Genomic DNA, 18,589 nt, shown 5'->3' on the forward strand with positions numbered 1-18,589 from the left:
GGGGGCGCGGGCGCGGCGGGGGGCGTGGAGGGGGCTGTGCGCGCGGGAGCGAGGGTCCTGGCCTAGAATGGGCCGGGGGCTGGCACCGGGCCGGGGGCCCAAGAGGAAGGTGCGGAGGCCCTCTGGCCAGAGGAGGCGGCCCGCTCAGCTAGTCCCTTGTCGAGGGCGGCCGGGGCCACCGGCGCTGTTTCCCCCATTGTCCCCTTCGCGGCCGTCTCCCGTTCTCCCCCGAGGACCCGTCGCTCCCGGCGTCGCCGCGTCGCTGGTGGTCGCCGCCAGGCTGCGGCGCGGGGATTCCCTGGGCACCCTCGATTTCTTGCCCCACGCTGCAGCCTCCGGCTAAACGGACCGGCCTCCTGCCCCTGGGGCTCTCGGGCCTCAGAGCTGCCCGTCTGACCCGTGCCCTGTGCTGTCGGGGACCGGCCACCGGGGAACCCCCGACCCGGGCTCTGTGGGGGCAGGATGTTTGCGCCTGGGGGAGCAGTCATGGCGGTTTAGAGCCCATTTTCTCCTCGGAGCGTTGTATCATGGGGGAAACTGAGGCACAGAGGCTTTCTGGCTTGTGACTGAAGTGTTGACACAGCCCAGTCTCCATCCCTGCCCCGTGAGCTCTTCAGGGTTCAGGAGTATACCTGTGATGCTGTTAAAATTAAAACGAGAATTTAAACCAACCCTATCTTACACCTTCCCCCGTGAAGTAGTCTTTTTTCCCCCTTTCTCTTCACCGTAGAGGGCCATGAGTTTGTCCTACAACATAAAGGATGACCTTTTGATCTAAGAAGGTCATCTGTGCCCGTTCCCTTACTTGGCTTACCCTGTTTTTCAGCTTCTCGTTTTCATGCTAGTGTAACCAAGATTCTTAGACTCTTTGCCCGCCTTGTAGTAACTCAAGAGTCTGTACTTCCTCAGTCAGTGGTTATCAGACTTTTCCCATCTGTGGGGAACATACTGACAGTGAGCTATGTGGATTGCCCAATTTGTTTCTTCTCACACACACACACACCTCCGAAAAACTTACTACATTAATGGAGATTCTTTTTAATGTAACAACCATAAAATGATTTTAAAACAAGATATTATTGATAGTAGGCTAAAAAATGCATTCTTTATCCATGGTATTAGGTAAGGTAGGTGTGTGGACCATTTGGAAGATTCTTACAGAAAAGAGTCCATTTTAAATGACTGCGTTTCTGCCAGAAGTGAAAATCAAAGCTTTACACAGACTCCTAGATGTTTATGTGAATATGGTGACTCCTGATTGATGTCCACTGGGACCTATTGCGGGCAGCGGCTCTTTTAATACCCTACTGCAGAATACTCTTAAGTATTTCCTCCTGGAGCCCAACTTGGTGTTTCTTTCCTGGAACAACGCTGTGGTATGGACATTCTCAGGGGGAAAGATACATTTGTTTTGAAAGTTTGAAACTTGTAGCCTGTGATTTGTTTCTGAACCACAGAGCATGATGGCAGCGTCTGAGGTGGCTGGTGTGGTGGCCAATGCCCCCAATCCTCCAGAATCTTCTGCTAGTTTGTGTGCTTCCAAATCAGACGAAGGTCTCCCAGATGGTCTAAGGTAACGTGGATTCTTGACTGGGAAGATTTCATTTGGGTAAAGTAAAGGGCTTTCGAGATGGGCTTCTTGTGGGAGTACAGTTGGTCTTTCCTCTTTTTGTTCTAGTGGCACTGCACTAGGTTAAGCTTTTTAAAGGTAGGGATTGTCTCATCTGTATTTGTGTTTCTGGTATGAAACAGCATCTGACACTCAGCAGGCATTCTAAATGTTTGTTGAATAAATAGATTAGAATACAGGGGATCAAACTCATCCAAAAATGCAAATATTTCCCCACCCTGTCCTACATGGACTGTATGTTCATTTAACTATATGTTTTTATGTGATACACACATATGTTTACAGAAGTCTTCTGTATTACATAGATACGTAGATATACATATACACATAGACACATGTAAATATAAATACACACACATATATGGTTGTGTTTGTATTTATATGTCTGTATCTATCTTGTCTGGATAAATAGGTAGCTTTGTTAATATGGCTTACTGCCTCATCTATATATTTTGCCTTCCATCTAAACTCTGGAGGGCAGGAATTATTACCCAATCTTGCATCTTACAGTGCTTAACACGTTGTTATGTACAATGTCCTAAATTGACTGTGTTTTCCACCTCAACTCTTTTCTAGAGTACCTAGGACCTAAAAATAGATAATATTTCACTAACAGCTTTATATATGCTAACACATTTAATCCTCATAACAATCTCAGGAGGTAGGTGCTAATATTGTTATTCCCATTTACAGGTGAGGAAACTGAGACAAAGAGGTTAGTAACTTGCCAAGGTTACCAGGCTATGTTGGAGTCAGGGTGTGAACCCAGACTCGTCTGACTCCAGAGTACTTAATAAATAGATTTGTTCAAATGAAGAGAGGTTTGTTAGTGAGTGGGTAATGGGGAAGAATGTTAAGTAAGTTTACCCATAAACTTCATTTTACCAATAAAATCAGTCACATACTACCGCTACTGCTACTACTACTAGCAGCTAAGGTCGCCTGAGTATTTGCTATGTGCTGGGCCCTGTACTAAAGACTTCATATTTATTATCTCATGTAACCCTCACAATAATCCTATTAGATAGGTAAATGAAGTTAAGTAACTTGCCCAGAATCCAACAACTTCTAAATAGCTGTCAGGCTTCACACCCAGGTGCTGTATATGCCCACGTTTATAGTTAAATGTCCCCCCACCCTCCAGTTAACTCCCAGTAAGGAATTAGCTTAGAGTGTTTATAAAGATTTTCATATCACAAGATGCTGTCTCCATTGTTTTATTTGAACAGCTGATACTCTTGAGGAAAGAAAGGCACAGACCTGAAGCTTCAGACACTGCTAGTTTGGGTGCTTAGGGGCATCAATTGACAGAATCAGTTTTGAAAAAAAGGGGAAAGAAATTTAACACAGATTTAGTCATTAGTCTTGGGTGAAAGATTTATAGTTATAAATGTTGAATGTTATTGTCAATAGATTTTAAAGATTTCTTCAAAAAGCAATATGTTAAATGGCTGTGACAAACATTGAAACAACTATCCCAGGGTTATACTTGTGTATACTTGTCATCTGGGATAAAATTTCTACTGAGAGCTTCGATTTTGAATTCAAAGTTGTCTGTACTTCAGACAACTTGAAATGAAGATGCTGTGCTCTGGAAAACTGGTGAAGAACCTAAAAAAGTGGTTCTGGTCAAAGATCTGTGTAATGAATTTGGATGATTATTCTTATGAAACGTGAGAGTGGAATAAAAATATTTCTAAATATTTTCTTCATTCAAATATTATGTGTAATTAAATTCTTACATATAACTTAAATGAAATATTCTGACTAGCATTAGGCTGTTTCATCTGCATCCCCAAAAGTTCTTCAAATTGGCCTTTAAAATTTTGGGGGGTCTTCAGTGTGGTCGTTTACTGTGTTGTCATTTACCGTAGACTGTCTCCAGAACCCAGGTTCTTAACTGCCGAGCTATACTCCCTGCATGTGAGATAAAAATAACTGGATAGAAACTAAGTTCCTTTCCGTTCTGATAATTTGGGGGGTTGTATAGTGTTGTTTTGTTCTTCTAGTGGTTATGGTAAAAGTATTATATATTTTATCCTCTTTAAGATTGGATGAAGAGGGAAACTTTTTATCTTATGTTTTCGATAGCCCCAAAGACCCTGCACAGAAGCACAAGAACTCGCCTCTGTCGAGTGTAAGTAGCCAAACGATAACCAAGGAGAATAACAGAAATGTCCATTTGGAACACCCAGAGCAGAATCCTGGTTCATCAGCAGGTGACACTTCAGCAGCGCACCGGGCGGTTTTAGGAGAAAACTTGATAGCCACAGCCCTTGGTCTCTCTGGCGGTGGGTCTCAGTCTGATTTGAAGGACGTGGCCAACACAGCAGGAGAGGAGGGGGACACGTGCCTCCGGGAGAGCCTCCATCCCGTCACTCGGTCTCTTAAGGCAGGGTGCCATACAAAGCAGCCTGCCTCCGGGAATTGTTCTGAAGAGAAATCCCCACAAGCCTCCATCCTAAAGGAAGGGAGCAGGGACACAGGCTTGGATTTCCCACCTGTAGTGCCTCCAGCAAATGGGGTTGAAGGAGTCAGAGTGGATCAGGATGATGATCAGGATAGCTCTTCCCTGAAGCTTTCTCAGAACATTGCTGTACAGGTCAAGTATCAAGTTTCTACTACTAAATGGAATTTGGGCTTTTTGTTTTTTTATTTTTTCGAGGGTAGGAGATGTTTCTTCATAGTTGGTGGAGTACTACTCTGTCTTGTTTTTTTTACTGGCAACTATCATACTGTTTTCATACAGTGCTATGCGATGACTCCATTCTGGTGTTCAATAAATAATACAGCCAGGAGCTAGTGTCTAATTGTGGTGACTAGGAACTTTATGACCTACATATAATCTCTTTCACCAGGTAGTCGATGGGTGTAGGTCATTAGCATTCATATTTCCCATCTTTGTCCTTGCAGGAGGAATCCTTGTTAATTCTCTGACCTACATCTTAAGAACTGCACATATCCTGCCTTCTACTAACTGCTGTGCTTTGTCATAGGAGGAAGGATGGGCAATAGGTTGTAGGGGGCAAAGTTCTTATCTCAGTCTTGAGAGTGTCCTTCAGTCAGTTTTTGGGTCTTGTTTAGATTATTTTGTGGGATAAATGCTTAATGCAGTATGGATGTCAGTGTCTGTCTGCTAGACCTACAGTGCTTGTCTTGCTATGAAACTGATAAGTGGAAAGAGCACAAAGTTAGCTTCTTAGTTACTTGCGGCAGATTTCTAGGTGGAAGTACTAGAGTAATTCTGCCTTTTAAAATATTTCTGAACAGTTCTGAATATAATTGTTTCTTTCTTTATAGACTGACTTTAAGACGGCTGATTCCGAGGTGAACACAGATCAAGATATTGAAAAGAATCTGGTAGGTATTTAAACCGTCATTGTTGATATATGAAACCATTAATGCGGAACATCTAGAGTCACATCATCTCAGTTGGAAAAGGTGCAGGAATGTCCTTTATAAAATCCCCCACAGACGGTCAGCTAACCTCTACTTGATCGCTTCCAGAGATGGGAAGCTTACTCCTCACAAAGCAGCCTAGTACATTTTTACAATAGCTCTTGTTGTTAGATCTTATTCTGAGGTGAGGACAGAACCTCTAGAACTTCTTGTTAGAGTTCTCTCTTGAGCCATGTAGAGTCAATCTGAATCCTCTTTTACTTGTTAGCCCTCCTTATATGTGAAGTTTTTTAATGCCTCTTCCTCTTACCGTTCAAGTCTGAACCTTTCCAGGTAGAATATCCGCAGATGTTTCTAACGTTCTTCTTTTCTTCACTGATTTGTTTCTCAGTCCTCTCATCATCCTGGTTACTTTTCCACCACGTTCACACGTAGACATGTTCCGTCTTATCAATGTTTCTTTTAAAACATGATCCTGAGGACTAAAGGTAGTAATCCAGATACAGTGTGATTACTTCACAATACGATGGGACTCTCGTTCTCTCTCATTCTGGACACTATGTCTTAAGCTCACGTTGGCTTATTTGGGCGGTCTCGTCACACTGTTGAGCTTTCAGTCAAACTCCATCAAGTCTTTTTCTCGTGTGTTGTTTAGTTGTATCTTCCCATTTTATTCCTAGGTAATTGGTTTTTAAAACTTAAAGAACTGCATTTATTTATTTTTGTCAAAATGGTCCCCTTGATCTGTTTCTGGCATCTTGCGGCAAAAACTTCTGTCTCTTAAGTGTATGGATATCTAAAAGTCTGTTTTTCAAGAGAAGGGATAATCCTGGGAAGGGCAACCTGGGATCAGGAAGAGGTCTTTGGGGTAAAATGTGTTAACTGAGTGGAAAAAAGAGGAAAGATGCTTGTCGCAACCATTATGATAAGAAAGTGGATATTTGATGCAAGTTGAAGAAATTGAGGGACAGATGGAGTACGTTAATCAGATGAGGCCAGTAAAAGTTTTAAATAGAGAGTAGCAACTCAGGAGTTATTTATAACAGGCAAGTAAAAAGATCCTAGAGATGAGAGACTTGATGGAGGTGTGCTGGTTGGAAACCAGGCCTGGAGAGAACCTCCATGGAAAGGGGGAGGAGTCACCTTCCTTGAGCGCTTTCTCTAAGCACTTTACACAGAGTATTTATTTTGTCTCCACAGTTGTAAGGTGGGGTTTGGATGACTATACGGCAATTGAAGGGGCCAACTAAGAAGTTATAGATAAGCTTTAGTATCAGTCTGAAGCAGGGGTGGCAAGCCATTGGGCCAAAAGAGGCCCAGGATTGTGTTTTGTTTGGCTGTATTCTTTTGGGTCATGGTCTGGTTCACATTGCTTTTAAAAAAGCACTGGAACTAGGCAGGTATTAAGATTAGTGGCAATACAAGAAACTTGGCTCCTATTTTATTTGCTACCCTTTTCATGCATTTACAGTCATTGCCCACTGCCTGCATTTGAAATTGTGACTCCTCGTTCTCAGAACGAAATAGCCACTGATGAAACAAAGTACTAATGTGTAACAACCATTTGGCTTGTTGAGATGAGTGAATCTGATCAAGTAATTTACTGTATGCCTTTGAGTTATCCATTTGTATGTACTAACAGTATGTACCTTGAGACTTCTTTCTATGAGACTAGTGTTTTTTCCTCTATTCCTGTTTCTAAAGATGCATCATGGATAGAGAACGTACCATAAAGAAGTAAAGGGAGGGAGCTGCAGTTAAAAAAGAAAAGAATCCTCTAATCTACTAGTTTCATCTGTTGGTTCTTAACCTTTCTTTAACTTTTCTTGGGTTAAGGTCCTCTTTCAGAATCTTTTGAAAACTTTGAATTCTCATCTTAGAAAAACTTATACACATACACACCAATTTCAGATTGTTTGAAGACCCCGGAGGCCCATCCATATACCCCTTGTTCCGAATCCTTTAGAGATGTGGTGCTGGGGAGTCATCTGTTTGGAGAGCCTTGGTGATATTTCAGCCTAGGGACTAAGGACTAGCTTGTCCCAAAGCTGAAGTCCCATCTTGAGAGTTTATTTTTTATCATAATGTAATAAGTTTTCCCCCATTCACTTCTAAAATCTTCTTTTCTTTGGAGATAATTATCTTTTAATGAACAAATTCAGTTTAATGCTCTGTTTAAATTTCACATGGGCTACCTTATACCAAATATATTTTCAACTGACTCTCTTTAAATCTTAGTGTCCCTGATTTACTGATGGGGGGAGGCAGGACTGAACTGTGGTCCTCAGAACCCTTCCTTCAACGCCCTGCTGTATGTGAGAGCTTGCTGATTTGCCCAATCTGAATGCCAGGTTCCCTAGACCTCTTTAGTGATCTGTCAGTTTTCAGTGCTAATGCATTAAGGAATCCTTTTTCTGGATGCATTTTAAGTAAGTGATTGGTTTATTTTTGCTCATTCTTTTTTTCTTTTTCTTAATAGATAATAAAATGCTTCCTTCCTCTTATTCCCTAGAGCAGGGATTGGCAAACTTTTTCTGTAGAGGGTCAGATAGTAAAAACCTTAGGCTTTGTGGGCTACATGGGGTTCTGTTGTAACCATTTCACTCTGCCATTGTAGTGTGAAAGTAGCCTGTAAGCCATTGGGTATGGCTGTGTTCCTATAAAACTTTTATTTATAAAGACAGGCCATAGGGTGCCAGTCCTCTCCTTAGATCAGTGTTATACAGTAGAATTTCCCTTAGTGATGGAAATGTTCTATATTTGTATGTCCAAAAATGGTACTCACTAGTGACATGTGGCCACTAAGCTCTTGGAATGTGGCTAGGTGAGGGAGGAGCCAGATTTTTTAATTTTCTTATTTTAATTAACTTGAATTTACATAGCCACATATGGCTATTAGCTATAGTATTGGGCATGCAGCCGTAGAACTCTGCACAATGCCTTGAACAGGCACACAGTGAAAGTTTCTTGCAATTAAGTTGGGGAATTAAACTTTTCTTTTTTTGTTACCAATAGGATAAAATGATGACAGAGAGAACCCTGTTGAAGGAGCGTTACCAGGAGGTCCTGGACAAGCAGAGGCAGGTGGAGAATCAGCTCCAGGTGCAATTAAAGCAACTTCAGCAAAGGAGAGAAGAAGAAATGAAGAATCACCAGGTATTCTGCCTGTATTAAAATTGTCAATAAGTAAAGCTATAGCCCCTCGTCAGACTTTACTTTTGTTTCTGAGTTAATAGAAAAGCATTTAACTTTTTAATCGTTATCATAGAATTTTAAGGATAAGAAGAACTTTGAGGGTATCTTCTCCAAACTCTTACTGTTACTTTAGTTCACAGAGAAAAGGATTAATTACTTAATATATTTTGTTGACATAATTGTCAACTTGGAAAATCATTTAATTAGATTCCTGTCTTACATTATATTAAAAAGTACAATTCTAAGTAGGTTAAAAGTCTATATATCAATACTGGAAAAAAATTTTAAATTAGAAGAAAATTTAGGAGAATATTTATAAAACCTCAAGTTGCAAGAGGTCATGGTAACCCAGGTAAAAAACCCAGAAGCCATAAAAAAATTAATCAATTTAATTACATATAATTAAAATTTTTTGGTATGGCAAGTGATACAAAAAACAGTCAAAAGATCAATGTTAGACTGAGAGAAAATATTTATAGCGCATCTGACGAAGGGTTTGATATCCCTGACATTCTGAGATTCCTACAAGTTCACGGTAGAAGTCAAACAATCTAGAGATAAACCAGAAAAGCTTATGGTATTAGTTTCCTATTACTGCTCTGACAAATTACCATGGATTTAGTGGATTAAAATGGCACAGATTTATTCTCTTACAGCTCTGTGGGTCAGAAGTCCACCATGCTGCATTCCTTTCTGGGGGCTCTAGGGCAGAATACGTTTTTTTGCATTTCCAGCTTCTAGAGGCTGCTTGCATTTCTTGACTTGTGACCCCCATGTCCATCTTCAAAGTCAGCAACATTGCATCTCTGAGCATTCTCTAGCCTGATCATGTCTTCCTCTGATCACAACTGGGAAAGCTTCTCCACTCTTTTTTTTTTTTTTTTTTAAGATTTTATTTTTTTCCTTTTTCTCCCCAAAGCCCCCCGGTACATAGTTGTATCTTCTTCGTTGTGGGTCCTTCTAGTTGTGGCATGTGGGACGCTGCTTCAGCGTGGTCTGATGAGCAGTGCCATGTCTGTACCCAGGATTCGAACTAACGAAAGCGTAGCATGTGAACTTAACCACTTGGCCACGGGGCCAGCCCCAGCTTCTCCACTCTTAAGGACCCATTTTGTGATTAGATCGGGCCCACCTAGATAATCCAGGATTATCTCCCATCTCAAGATCCATACTGAAATTATACCCGCAAAGTCCCTTTTGCTATGGAAGGTAACATATTCATAGGTTCCAAGGATTAGAACATGGACATTTTTGTGAGGAGAAGGCTATTGTTTTGCCTACAACAATTATAAGCAGTAATTCAAAGGAGAGGAAAAGAAAATGGGTAATAAATATATGAAAACAACCTCAGCCTCACTAGTGTTCATTCATTCGTTCAGCAAATATTTTTGAGTTCCTAATCTAGGCTCTGAAGATTTAGAGGTGAACGAAATGTAGTCTCTGCCTTCATTGAATGCTTATTCTAGTCGGAGGGGACAGGCAGTAAAAACAGTAAAGAATGGGCGATAGAGAAATGCTCATTAAAATTCTTAGATACCATTCCTCCCTCTCCCCAAGAGATTGGCAGAAATGAAATAAGTTGTCAAGGGTGAAGAAAAATGAACTCTCTTCAGACATTGGTAGGAGTGCAAATTGTTATGACCTTTTTGGAAAAGCTATTAGGAATGGTCAGTTAAAATTTAAAATGTACATTTACAGCCATGCACCGCATAATGACATTTTGGTCAATGATGGACCGCATATACAATGGTGGTCCCATAAGATTAGGACCATAGAGCCTAGGTGTGTAGTAGGCTATACGATCTAGGTTTGTGTAAGTACAGTCCATGATGTTTGCACAATGGTGAAATCGCCTAATAATGCATTTCTCAGAACATATCCCCATCGTTAAGCAGTACGTGACTATACCTTGACCTAGCAGTCTCATTAGGAGTCTATTCTACGGAAATAAAAGTTTTTGCATGAAATTGTAGACATGTAGAGTGTTTATTGCAATATTGTTTGTAGTTACAAAAAAACTGGAATTAATCTGAGGGACTTTTAACAGAGAATGGTTGCGTAAGTTGGAAATATATATATATATATATATTATGTGATGTTATGCAGCTGTTTTTGAGTTTGATCTATATTTATTGACAGTATGTTCATATCAAGTGAAAAAAGCAAGATGCAGAATAATGTATATAAAATGACCTTATTATAAAACAAAAAAGCAAAGAAATACATACGTAAATATATTTGTATTTCTGTGAGAGTGGAGAAAGATGTGAAAGCATAGTACAAAACAGTTAACGCATTGCTTACTTTATGGGTGGAATTGGTGTGAATTAGGGGATGACTTGACTTTGTCACTTTTTATTGTTTGACTTCTTATTCCTAATACATATACTTTTTTTAAATAATGAAAAAAAGAAAAAAAATAACCTTACACATCATAAAGTAGAACCTAACAAAACAAAACAAGACCAGATTTGTTGGGAGTAACAAACTCCCACCCTGTGCAAGAATGCTTTTCTCAGCATTCTTGACAGGTGTTCGTTCAGCCTTTATTTGAACAACATTAATGGAGAGCTTATTGCTTCACAAGGCAGTAAATTCCATTTTTGAACAGTTGTGATTATTAGAAGTTCTTTCTCCTGTTGAATTGAAGTCTGCTTCATTGTAACCTTTCTCCCTTACATCTAAATACTGGCTTTTGGAATTACTCGTCCGTCAGATACTTTCAATTCAATTTGAATTCACTAAGGTCAATGTGTTAATTTGTGATAGTTGAAAATAACCTTCAGACCAAAAGAACTAATTTATTTCCTTCTTTATTTGTGTGTGACTGTAATTGTGTGGGACTCAGGAGATATTAAAGGCTATCCAGGATGTAACAATAAAACGAGAAGAAACAAAAAAGAAGATAGAGAAAGAAAAGAAGGAGTTTTTGCAGAAGGAGCAGGATCTGAAAGCTGAAATTGAGAAGCTTTGTGAGAAGGGCAGAAGGTAAATGATGCTGTTAAGAATAAAAACCCTGTGTGTATGTGTATGTTTGTGCATAAGGGGCAGGTCCTGTTTGTGTTTCTAGTTTCTTTTCTTTAGGTCTAATTTTTATTTGAAAAACAAGCACACAAATAAAAATCCTCCAGTGACTAGCATTTTCAGCACCCTGTATTACATTTAATTAAAAGAGTTTCAGAGATTCATTAATACCTTGAAATAATAGCAGCTAATTGTTAGGTCTCAAGTAGGATTAAGATTTTGATCTACCACCTATTTCACTTGCTTTATCTGATGTTTTACAAATTCAGGCTATAGAATACTTTGATTATATTTATTTTATTCAGCACCAAAGCAAATTTCAAGCAGTAACATTGTAAGCTGTTTGCAAAGAATAATTTAATGGATCTCTGTCCTCTTCTGGGTACTGCAGCAAGACCAAGGTGGGCATAGAATTTGGTTACATTTTCAAGTTTCCAGATTTCTTAGTATGATCTGTTTGGAAATTAGAATAGCTGTGAATACTTTGATGATATTATTTAGGTTCTCCTAAAATACGTTTTTATTTATCAAGACAGTCTTGGCTTGCTTTTGTGTTAGAGAGTTAAGTGAAAAGTAGCAAGCTCATTTGCTGAATTATTCTTCAGGTATGAAAGATGATAACTGTGAAAGGTCAACATGAGAAAGAATGGTTGGGAAAGGGCCTAAAGACCAGTCAGTTGTTCTGCTGAGAATCTCGTGATAATGGTCAGAAGATGAGTCAGTTATCCACGATGATCCATATGCCAGTAGTTACGAAGAGTGTTGTAGGAGCAGAACACTGTACTAGGTATTGTTAGCAATCAAAACAGCAACACTACTGCCCAACAACATGGCCTCTGCTATCATCTTCACAGTCTGTGTGGGGAAGAGGAAGCATATACATGTACATGTAAGCACCTTAGCAGCAGATATCTTAAAGAGCAGAAGTTGGGAAGGTGAGTCTGTGATATTATTGTAGCACCATGAAAGATTTCCTTTTGATGTGTGCTCCTTACACTCTGTACGTATCTCTGTCTTCTTTACCAGCTGAGTGGATAGCTACGAATGGTGACTGATACTAACCGTTTGCTTCTTGTATTCTTGAAGATCCAGTTGGGTTTTTTAAGTGTATATCATAAGCATTAGGATGATGCTTTTTGTCATTCTTTCTGTTAAATGTGGGGTTCTGTTAAATTTTTCAAGAAGTGAGGGGAAGAAGTCTCTGTATCTTTGTTCTAGCAGTGGTATAGGTTTTGTTTAGCATTCCATTAGTCATAGGAACTGTGGACACACAGATTTTGGTCATTGTATGTTAGTATGCTTGGGCTGCTATAACAGACTACCACGGACTGGGCAGCTTAAACAACAGAAATTTATTTTCTCACAGTTCTAGAGGCTGGAAGTCCAAGATCAAGATGAAGGCAGGGTTGGTTTCTGGTGAGCTCTCTCTTCCTGGCTTGCAAACGTAATTGCCTTCTTGCTGTCTCCCGTGGCCTTTCCTCTGTGCCCACATTCCTGGTGACTCTTCTCTTCCTATAAGGACACCAGTCCTGTTGGATTAGAGCCCCATCCTTATGACCTCATTTAACTTTAATGACCTCCTTAAAGGCTCTATCTCCAAAATACAGTCACAGTGGGGGTTAAGATTTCAACATAGGTTTTGTGGGAACACAGTTCAGTCCATAACAGTCATAGTTCTCATTCAAAGCTCGCTCTTTCATTCATTCAGCCAACATGTATTGAGTATCTACAATGAGCCAGACAATATAGGCCTGGAGGATAGAAATTCTTCAAGGAGCTTGTTGTTTAATAGGGAAGATAGGTAAATAAACAGAAAATTACAAAATAGCATAATGATACCATGATAGTCGGTGGTATGGAAACATATAAAAGAGGCATGTAACCCAGACTGGGTAGGGGGAGTCAGAGAGGGCTTCCAGAGGAAGTGATTCCAGAATTGAGTCCTAAAAGATAAGGAGAGACATGACCACCAAGCACAGTGCATGGTCCTTGGTTTGATCCTGGGTTAAACAAACTATAAAGGACATTGGAATAATTGGGAAAATTTGAATATGGAGTACATATTAGGTAATATTGTATCAATGTTAAATATTTTGCATGTGATTATGGTATCGTGTGATTATGTAGAAGGTTGTTCTTGTTCTTAAGAGATACTTGCTGAAGGTTTAGGGGTTAAGTGTCATGTGTGTACCTTTCAGACGGTTCAGAGAGGTAAATGTGACAAAAAGGTGTAATAGCTGGTGGATCTAGATGAAGACATGTGTTCATTGTACATTCTGTTAGTTTTGCTGTTGGTTTGAAACTTTCAAAGAAAAAGTTGCAGGAGTCAGGATAGACATAGGGAGGAATTAGCCAGGCAAAGAATAGGGAGAAAGCTATTGCAGGCAGGGGTCCTATAGAGGAGAGAGAATAGCAACTGAGATGTGAGGTGGAGAGGAATGAGGCTAGTCAAGTAGTCAGAAGCCAGATCACAAAAAGCTCATATGCTGCATTAAGGAGTTTGGGTTTATTCCTTGATAGTGAGAGATACTGAAGGATTTTAGGTGGGGGAAGTATCAAAGGATGAGATTTGCATTTTAGATAGATGACTTTGGCAGTTGGAAAATGGGTTGGAGTAGTGTAGAGATCCAGTTAGGAGACTCACCTGTCAGAGCCTGTGTTAGAATAACAGAGGCCAAAACTACAGTGGCATCCGTGGGGAGAAGTGACCGTGTTTATAAGATCTTGGGGGCAGCATCGGTAGGTGGGCAGGGCCGAGTTAGAGTAACTTCCATATTTCTGGCTTGGGAAATAATGGGGTTCTTTTATAAGATGTCTTATCTGTTTTACTCATCTTACAAGTTTCAACTTAAATTCTGCCTCCTTTGTGAAATCTTCTTTAGCCGTTTCTTCCTGAACTAATTTCTCTCTCAGAATACCTGTATGGTATTCTGCCCATTTTGCACTTATTTTTATATTATACTTTACATTTTTTTCCACCTGTGTATGTCTTGGCTGGCCATTTATATTGTAAGCCTCTTAAGGAAAAGACTAGACTCTCTCTCTCTGTATATGTATTTAAAAAAATGTTTCTGTTCTTTTGTGTTCTTTTATAAGACTTAGTTCAGTGCTATGTATCTGGTAATTATTTGACAAGTATTTGTTGAATCACTGGATAGGAAATGAAGAGAATTTCTCATTGATATTATATGAAGATGAACTTAATTAATAGAAATCTGCTAAGTGCTTTGTACAGTCCTCCCTCGGGATCTGGAGAATTGGTTCTAGTACCCTTGTGGATACCGAAATCCACAGATGCTCAAGTTCCTTAGATAAAATGGCATAGTATTTGTATATGTATAACCTATGCACATCCTCTTCTATACTTTAAATCATCTCTAGATTACTTATAATGCCTAAAACAATGTAAATGCTATGTAAATAGTTGCTAACACTGTATTGTTTAGGGAATATTGACAAGACAAAACGTCTGTACGCATTCAGTACAGACACAGCCTCATAGGCCTTTTGGTCTGTGGGGTTGGTTGAATCCACAGAAGCGGAACCATGGATATGGAGGCCTGACTGTACTATTTGGATGTAATCACTATGTACTTTAATGTAATTATAATTTTTAAAGAAGACACCTTGATTTGCTGCCAAAAAAGACCAAATATTCAGTTTAGTCGTGTATTTGATTGTTTTTTTCCTGGACACTTGGCTGCTTTGCCATGGATGTTGTCTTGCTTCTGTGAGAATACTTTCTAGTTCCCAGCTTGCATCCTTCAAGGTTACTGCTGGCATTAGAAAGATGAGGCTTACATGCTAGTTCTCTTGTAGGGCAGGACTTCTTTTTAAGCCGCCTGCCTTTAATAGTAACTCATTGAGAAGGGAAGCAAGTGAGGCTCTTCCTGGATAAAAGCTGGTGAGCTTATGCTTTAAAGGACGTCATCAGTTGATTCTTAGAAGTAGCTTGGGACAAGTAGCAGGAAAGCTGCAATATCAAGCAAGGTTCTTCTTTTTTTAAAATGCTCTGAGCTTGCCTGATGAACTCATGTGATAGACTGATGGGTAAGTGGCAGATCAAGGGAGTTATTGTTGGAAGCATTACTTTGGGTGTGATATGAGTGTATGCTAAATTGAAAATGACAGGGTGCATGAGGATTCTTTTTGGAACTTTCTCACCAAATGCTAGTTTATTTAACTGGTGCTTTGAAGACCTAACAGCTGTCTGGCAATCAATAAATCTAGGGAGAGCAGAGCAGTGAGCCAGGCTGTTGCAACGTCCCATATTTTGACCATAACTTTCAGTCCTTCCACCTTTCTGTCTCATTCCCAGTAAATGTACGCTTCGACCACATCAGGTTCTCTTTCTTGTTGATTAACCTCATTCCATTTTCCACCAGTATTTCAGCTCCCTGGAAGCATTTCTTTCCTTAGCCAGCCTACACTCGTGGTCCGTCACTTGAATTACTCCCTCACCATTACCATCAGCTCTCTTTCATTCTTCCGTAGTACCCCAGTCCTTGGTCAAGTCAGCCGCCTGACCTCTCTCTCTTCTTATGTCTGGGCTGCTGAGTGCTTCTGGAGAAAGTCTACAACTGTGTCTTGGGGCCAGAATAATTTATGACTTCCAACACCACCTGGGTTCTCAGGGCTTCCTCTTCCTCTGAGGACTGCCCCAAACTTTTACTTCTCTTTCTAAACTTTCTGTCTCCATCATTTCTCTCCTTAGTCTTAGCAGATGATCTTCTCTCTTCTTTCGCTGAAAAAATAGAGGCCATCAAGTAAAACTTCCTTCAGTTTCCTAACCATCAGCAGATGCATCTGTCCTTTCTTCCTGTCCTTGTGTCTCCTGGGCATGAATCTCAGTCCCTCCTTGCCTCTGCCACTTCTTCATAAGTGGTACCACTCTCTCCTCCAGTGCCTAAGCTGAATAACTGGGAGTCATTCTAAATTCCTCTCTCTCAGCCCCACTCCACCACATCTACTTTTACCAAGTTCTGTAGATTCTTAATATTAATTATCCCTTTCTCTCCACTCACTCTGCCAGTGTCTTAGTTCAGGTTCTCATCAGTTCCCCTAGATTTCTGAGGTAGGCTACTAAACTTTCTTTGCCTCAGTCTGCCTCCCTTCTCATTTGTCTAGCACACTGCTACCGTAGAAATCTTTCTCAGCTGCAAATCTGATGGTGTCATTTCTCTGCTTAAAATCCTTCATAGTTCTATATAGTTTTTAGGGTAAAGTTTAAACTCTTTAGGTTAGTATAAGGGGTCCTCAATTATCTAGTCCCTGTTTATGTCCCTAGCTGTATCTTTTACCACTCCCTGCAAACTACCATGCTGGTTTATAGCTAACTACTGCACGCAGTCTCCTGAACTGACAGAAACCTCAGCCTCTATCATCTTGCTCTGGAAAGCCTCCCCAGATGCTGCCCTTCTCCCCTTCACACAGCCTGACCATTTAGTTTAGACGACCCTCATCCAAACTCACCTAGCGTGGTGTGTATACCTGTGTTGTAACTTTTACCTCTGTTGGTCTTTTTTTTATTTGACTGCTTCCCTCATTATATAGTTAGCTTCTTGAGGGCAAGTATTTTGATTATTGCTATGTAAAAAAAAAAAAATGTTAAACTTAGTGTCTTAAAACAATGATTTACTGTTGTTCACAGTTCTTTGCGTCTCAGATGGACAGCTCTGCTGGTCTCCTTTGGGGGCATTCCTGCAGTCAGATGGCGGCTGGGGCTGGAACATCCAAGATGGCTTCATTCGTATTTCTGGCACCTTGGCAGGGACACCTGGAAGGCTGGGCCCAGCTGGGACCCTGGATGTCTAGGCCTTTCTTGCTCTCTCTCTCCATGTTGTCTCAGGGCTGTTTCCTCTCCAGGTGGTCTTTTCAGCAGAGGAGCCAGATTTCTTACTTGATGGCCCAGAGCTCCTAAGAGCACAAAAGTGTGTTTCCAGGCTTTCTTAATGCATAGACTTGGAACTGGCACAGTGCTACTTCTGTGGCGTTCTTTTGGTTAAAATGAGTCACAGGGCCAGCACAGGTTTAGTGTTGGAGGGCACTATGAAGAACGTGAACCCCAGGAGGCTTGGTTCATTGAGTCGGGGGCGGGGTTCCATCTTTGGAGATTTGCGGCCACAGCAAGTAACACATCTTATTTAACTTTTTCTGCTCAGCATGTAATAGTATCTTTTAGATATGGGAAATCATAGAAGTTATATTAATAGGAGATGCATAATTAGAGATGTTTTAGAAATATGTAGGATGAATTATGAGGCAGACAGAGGCTAGGACATCACCAGTAAGCTCTTACAATAAAAGTTTTTCTGTGGGAAAAAATATAGAATAGGGCTCAGTTGTGAACCCTGAGGTACAGCTACAGTTTGTAAAGAGGAAGAGAAGGCTAAAAGAACAATCTGAAAAAGAAAGGGAAACAGTTTAGAAAGTAGTATAGGGTTTCAAAAGGGAGAAAATAGTTAACAGTGTCAGAAACTGCAGAGGAGTAAATGAGAACCAGGTCTGAATAAAGTCCACTGGTAATTAGTGAGTGTAACGAACAGGGATTTTTAGGCAGGGGAATTAAATTATTGGATTTATTTTTCCCCCAATATTTTATTATGAAAGTTTTCAAAATTCAGAGAAGCTGCAAGTATTGCACATTAGTCCTCAGTTAACACTCACCATCTAGATTCAGCAATTAACATTCTGCTAAATTTGTTTTAGCAGTATCTTCCCATCTATCCATCCTTCCACTCATCAATCCATCTTATTTTTTTCATACTAGAGTAAGTTGTCATTACTAACTTCACCTCTAAATTCACAAACGTGTATATCATTAATTAGACTTTAATATTTGTGTTTCCTTTTTTGTGGTAATAAAATGTATATGCAGTTAAATACAAAAAAAAAAAAAAGTGTAACATTCAGTGAGTTTCAACAATGTATATACCTCTGTAATTTGAACCCCATCAAGATATAGAGAATACTGCCATTAAACCAGATAGTCCCTCGTGCACCTTCCCAGTCAGTCCTTGTCTTCACACTCCCAAAGGCAACCACTGTTCTGATTTTTACACCAAAGACTAATTTTGCACCTTCTAGAATGTCACATGAATGAAATTGTACAAGATATACTCTTTTCTGTAAGACTTCTTTCATTCAGCATAATGCTTTGAGTAGTCAGTCATGTTGTCTCTTTTTATCGTCAAGTAGTATCCCTTTTGTTGATATACCACCGTTTGTTTATCCATTCTCCTGTTGATAGGCATGTAGTGGTTTCCAGATTTTGACTATTAGGAATAAAGCTGCTATGAATATTCCAATGCAAGTCTTTGTGTGAACATATACTATTTCTCT

At 40.0% G+C, this 18,589-nt stretch overlaps 1 protein-coding gene across 4 annotated transcripts in view; it reads left to right on the forward strand.

Moving 5' to 3' along the window:
- RNF214 (ring finger protein 214) overlaps positions 1 to 18,589 on the forward strand; it is a 39,321-nt gene that overhangs the window by 695 nt on the left and 20,037 nt on the right. The window contains exons 2-6 of one of the 4 annotated variants that reach the window (XM_070273665.1): positions 1,123 to 1,573; positions 3,722 to 4,232; positions 4,931 to 4,990; positions 8,045 to 8,185; positions 11,073 to 11,212. In XM_070273665.1, coding sequence (XP_070129766.1) covers positions 1,461 to 1,573; positions 3,722 to 4,232; positions 4,931 to 4,990; positions 8,045 to 8,185; positions 11,073 to 11,212 — 965 coding nt within the window. In that variant the 5' untranslated portion in view covers positions 1,123 to 1,460. Of the gene's footprint in view, position 1; positions 1,574 to 3,721; positions 4,233 to 4,930; positions 4,991 to 8,044; positions 8,186 to 11,072; positions 11,213 to 18,589 lie in introns of those variants that run through there. The other 3 variants (XM_023644879.2, XM_023644880.2, XM_005611601.4) reach the window with 3 other exon arrangements.

This window comes from Equus caballus, chromosome 7, assembly GCF_041296265.1.
Source record: "Equus caballus isolate H_3958 breed thoroughbred chromosome 7, TB-T2T, whole genome shotgun sequence".
In the NCBI taxonomy this organism is placed as follows: Eukaryota; Metazoa; Chordata; class Mammalia; order Perissodactyla; family Equidae; genus Equus; species Equus caballus.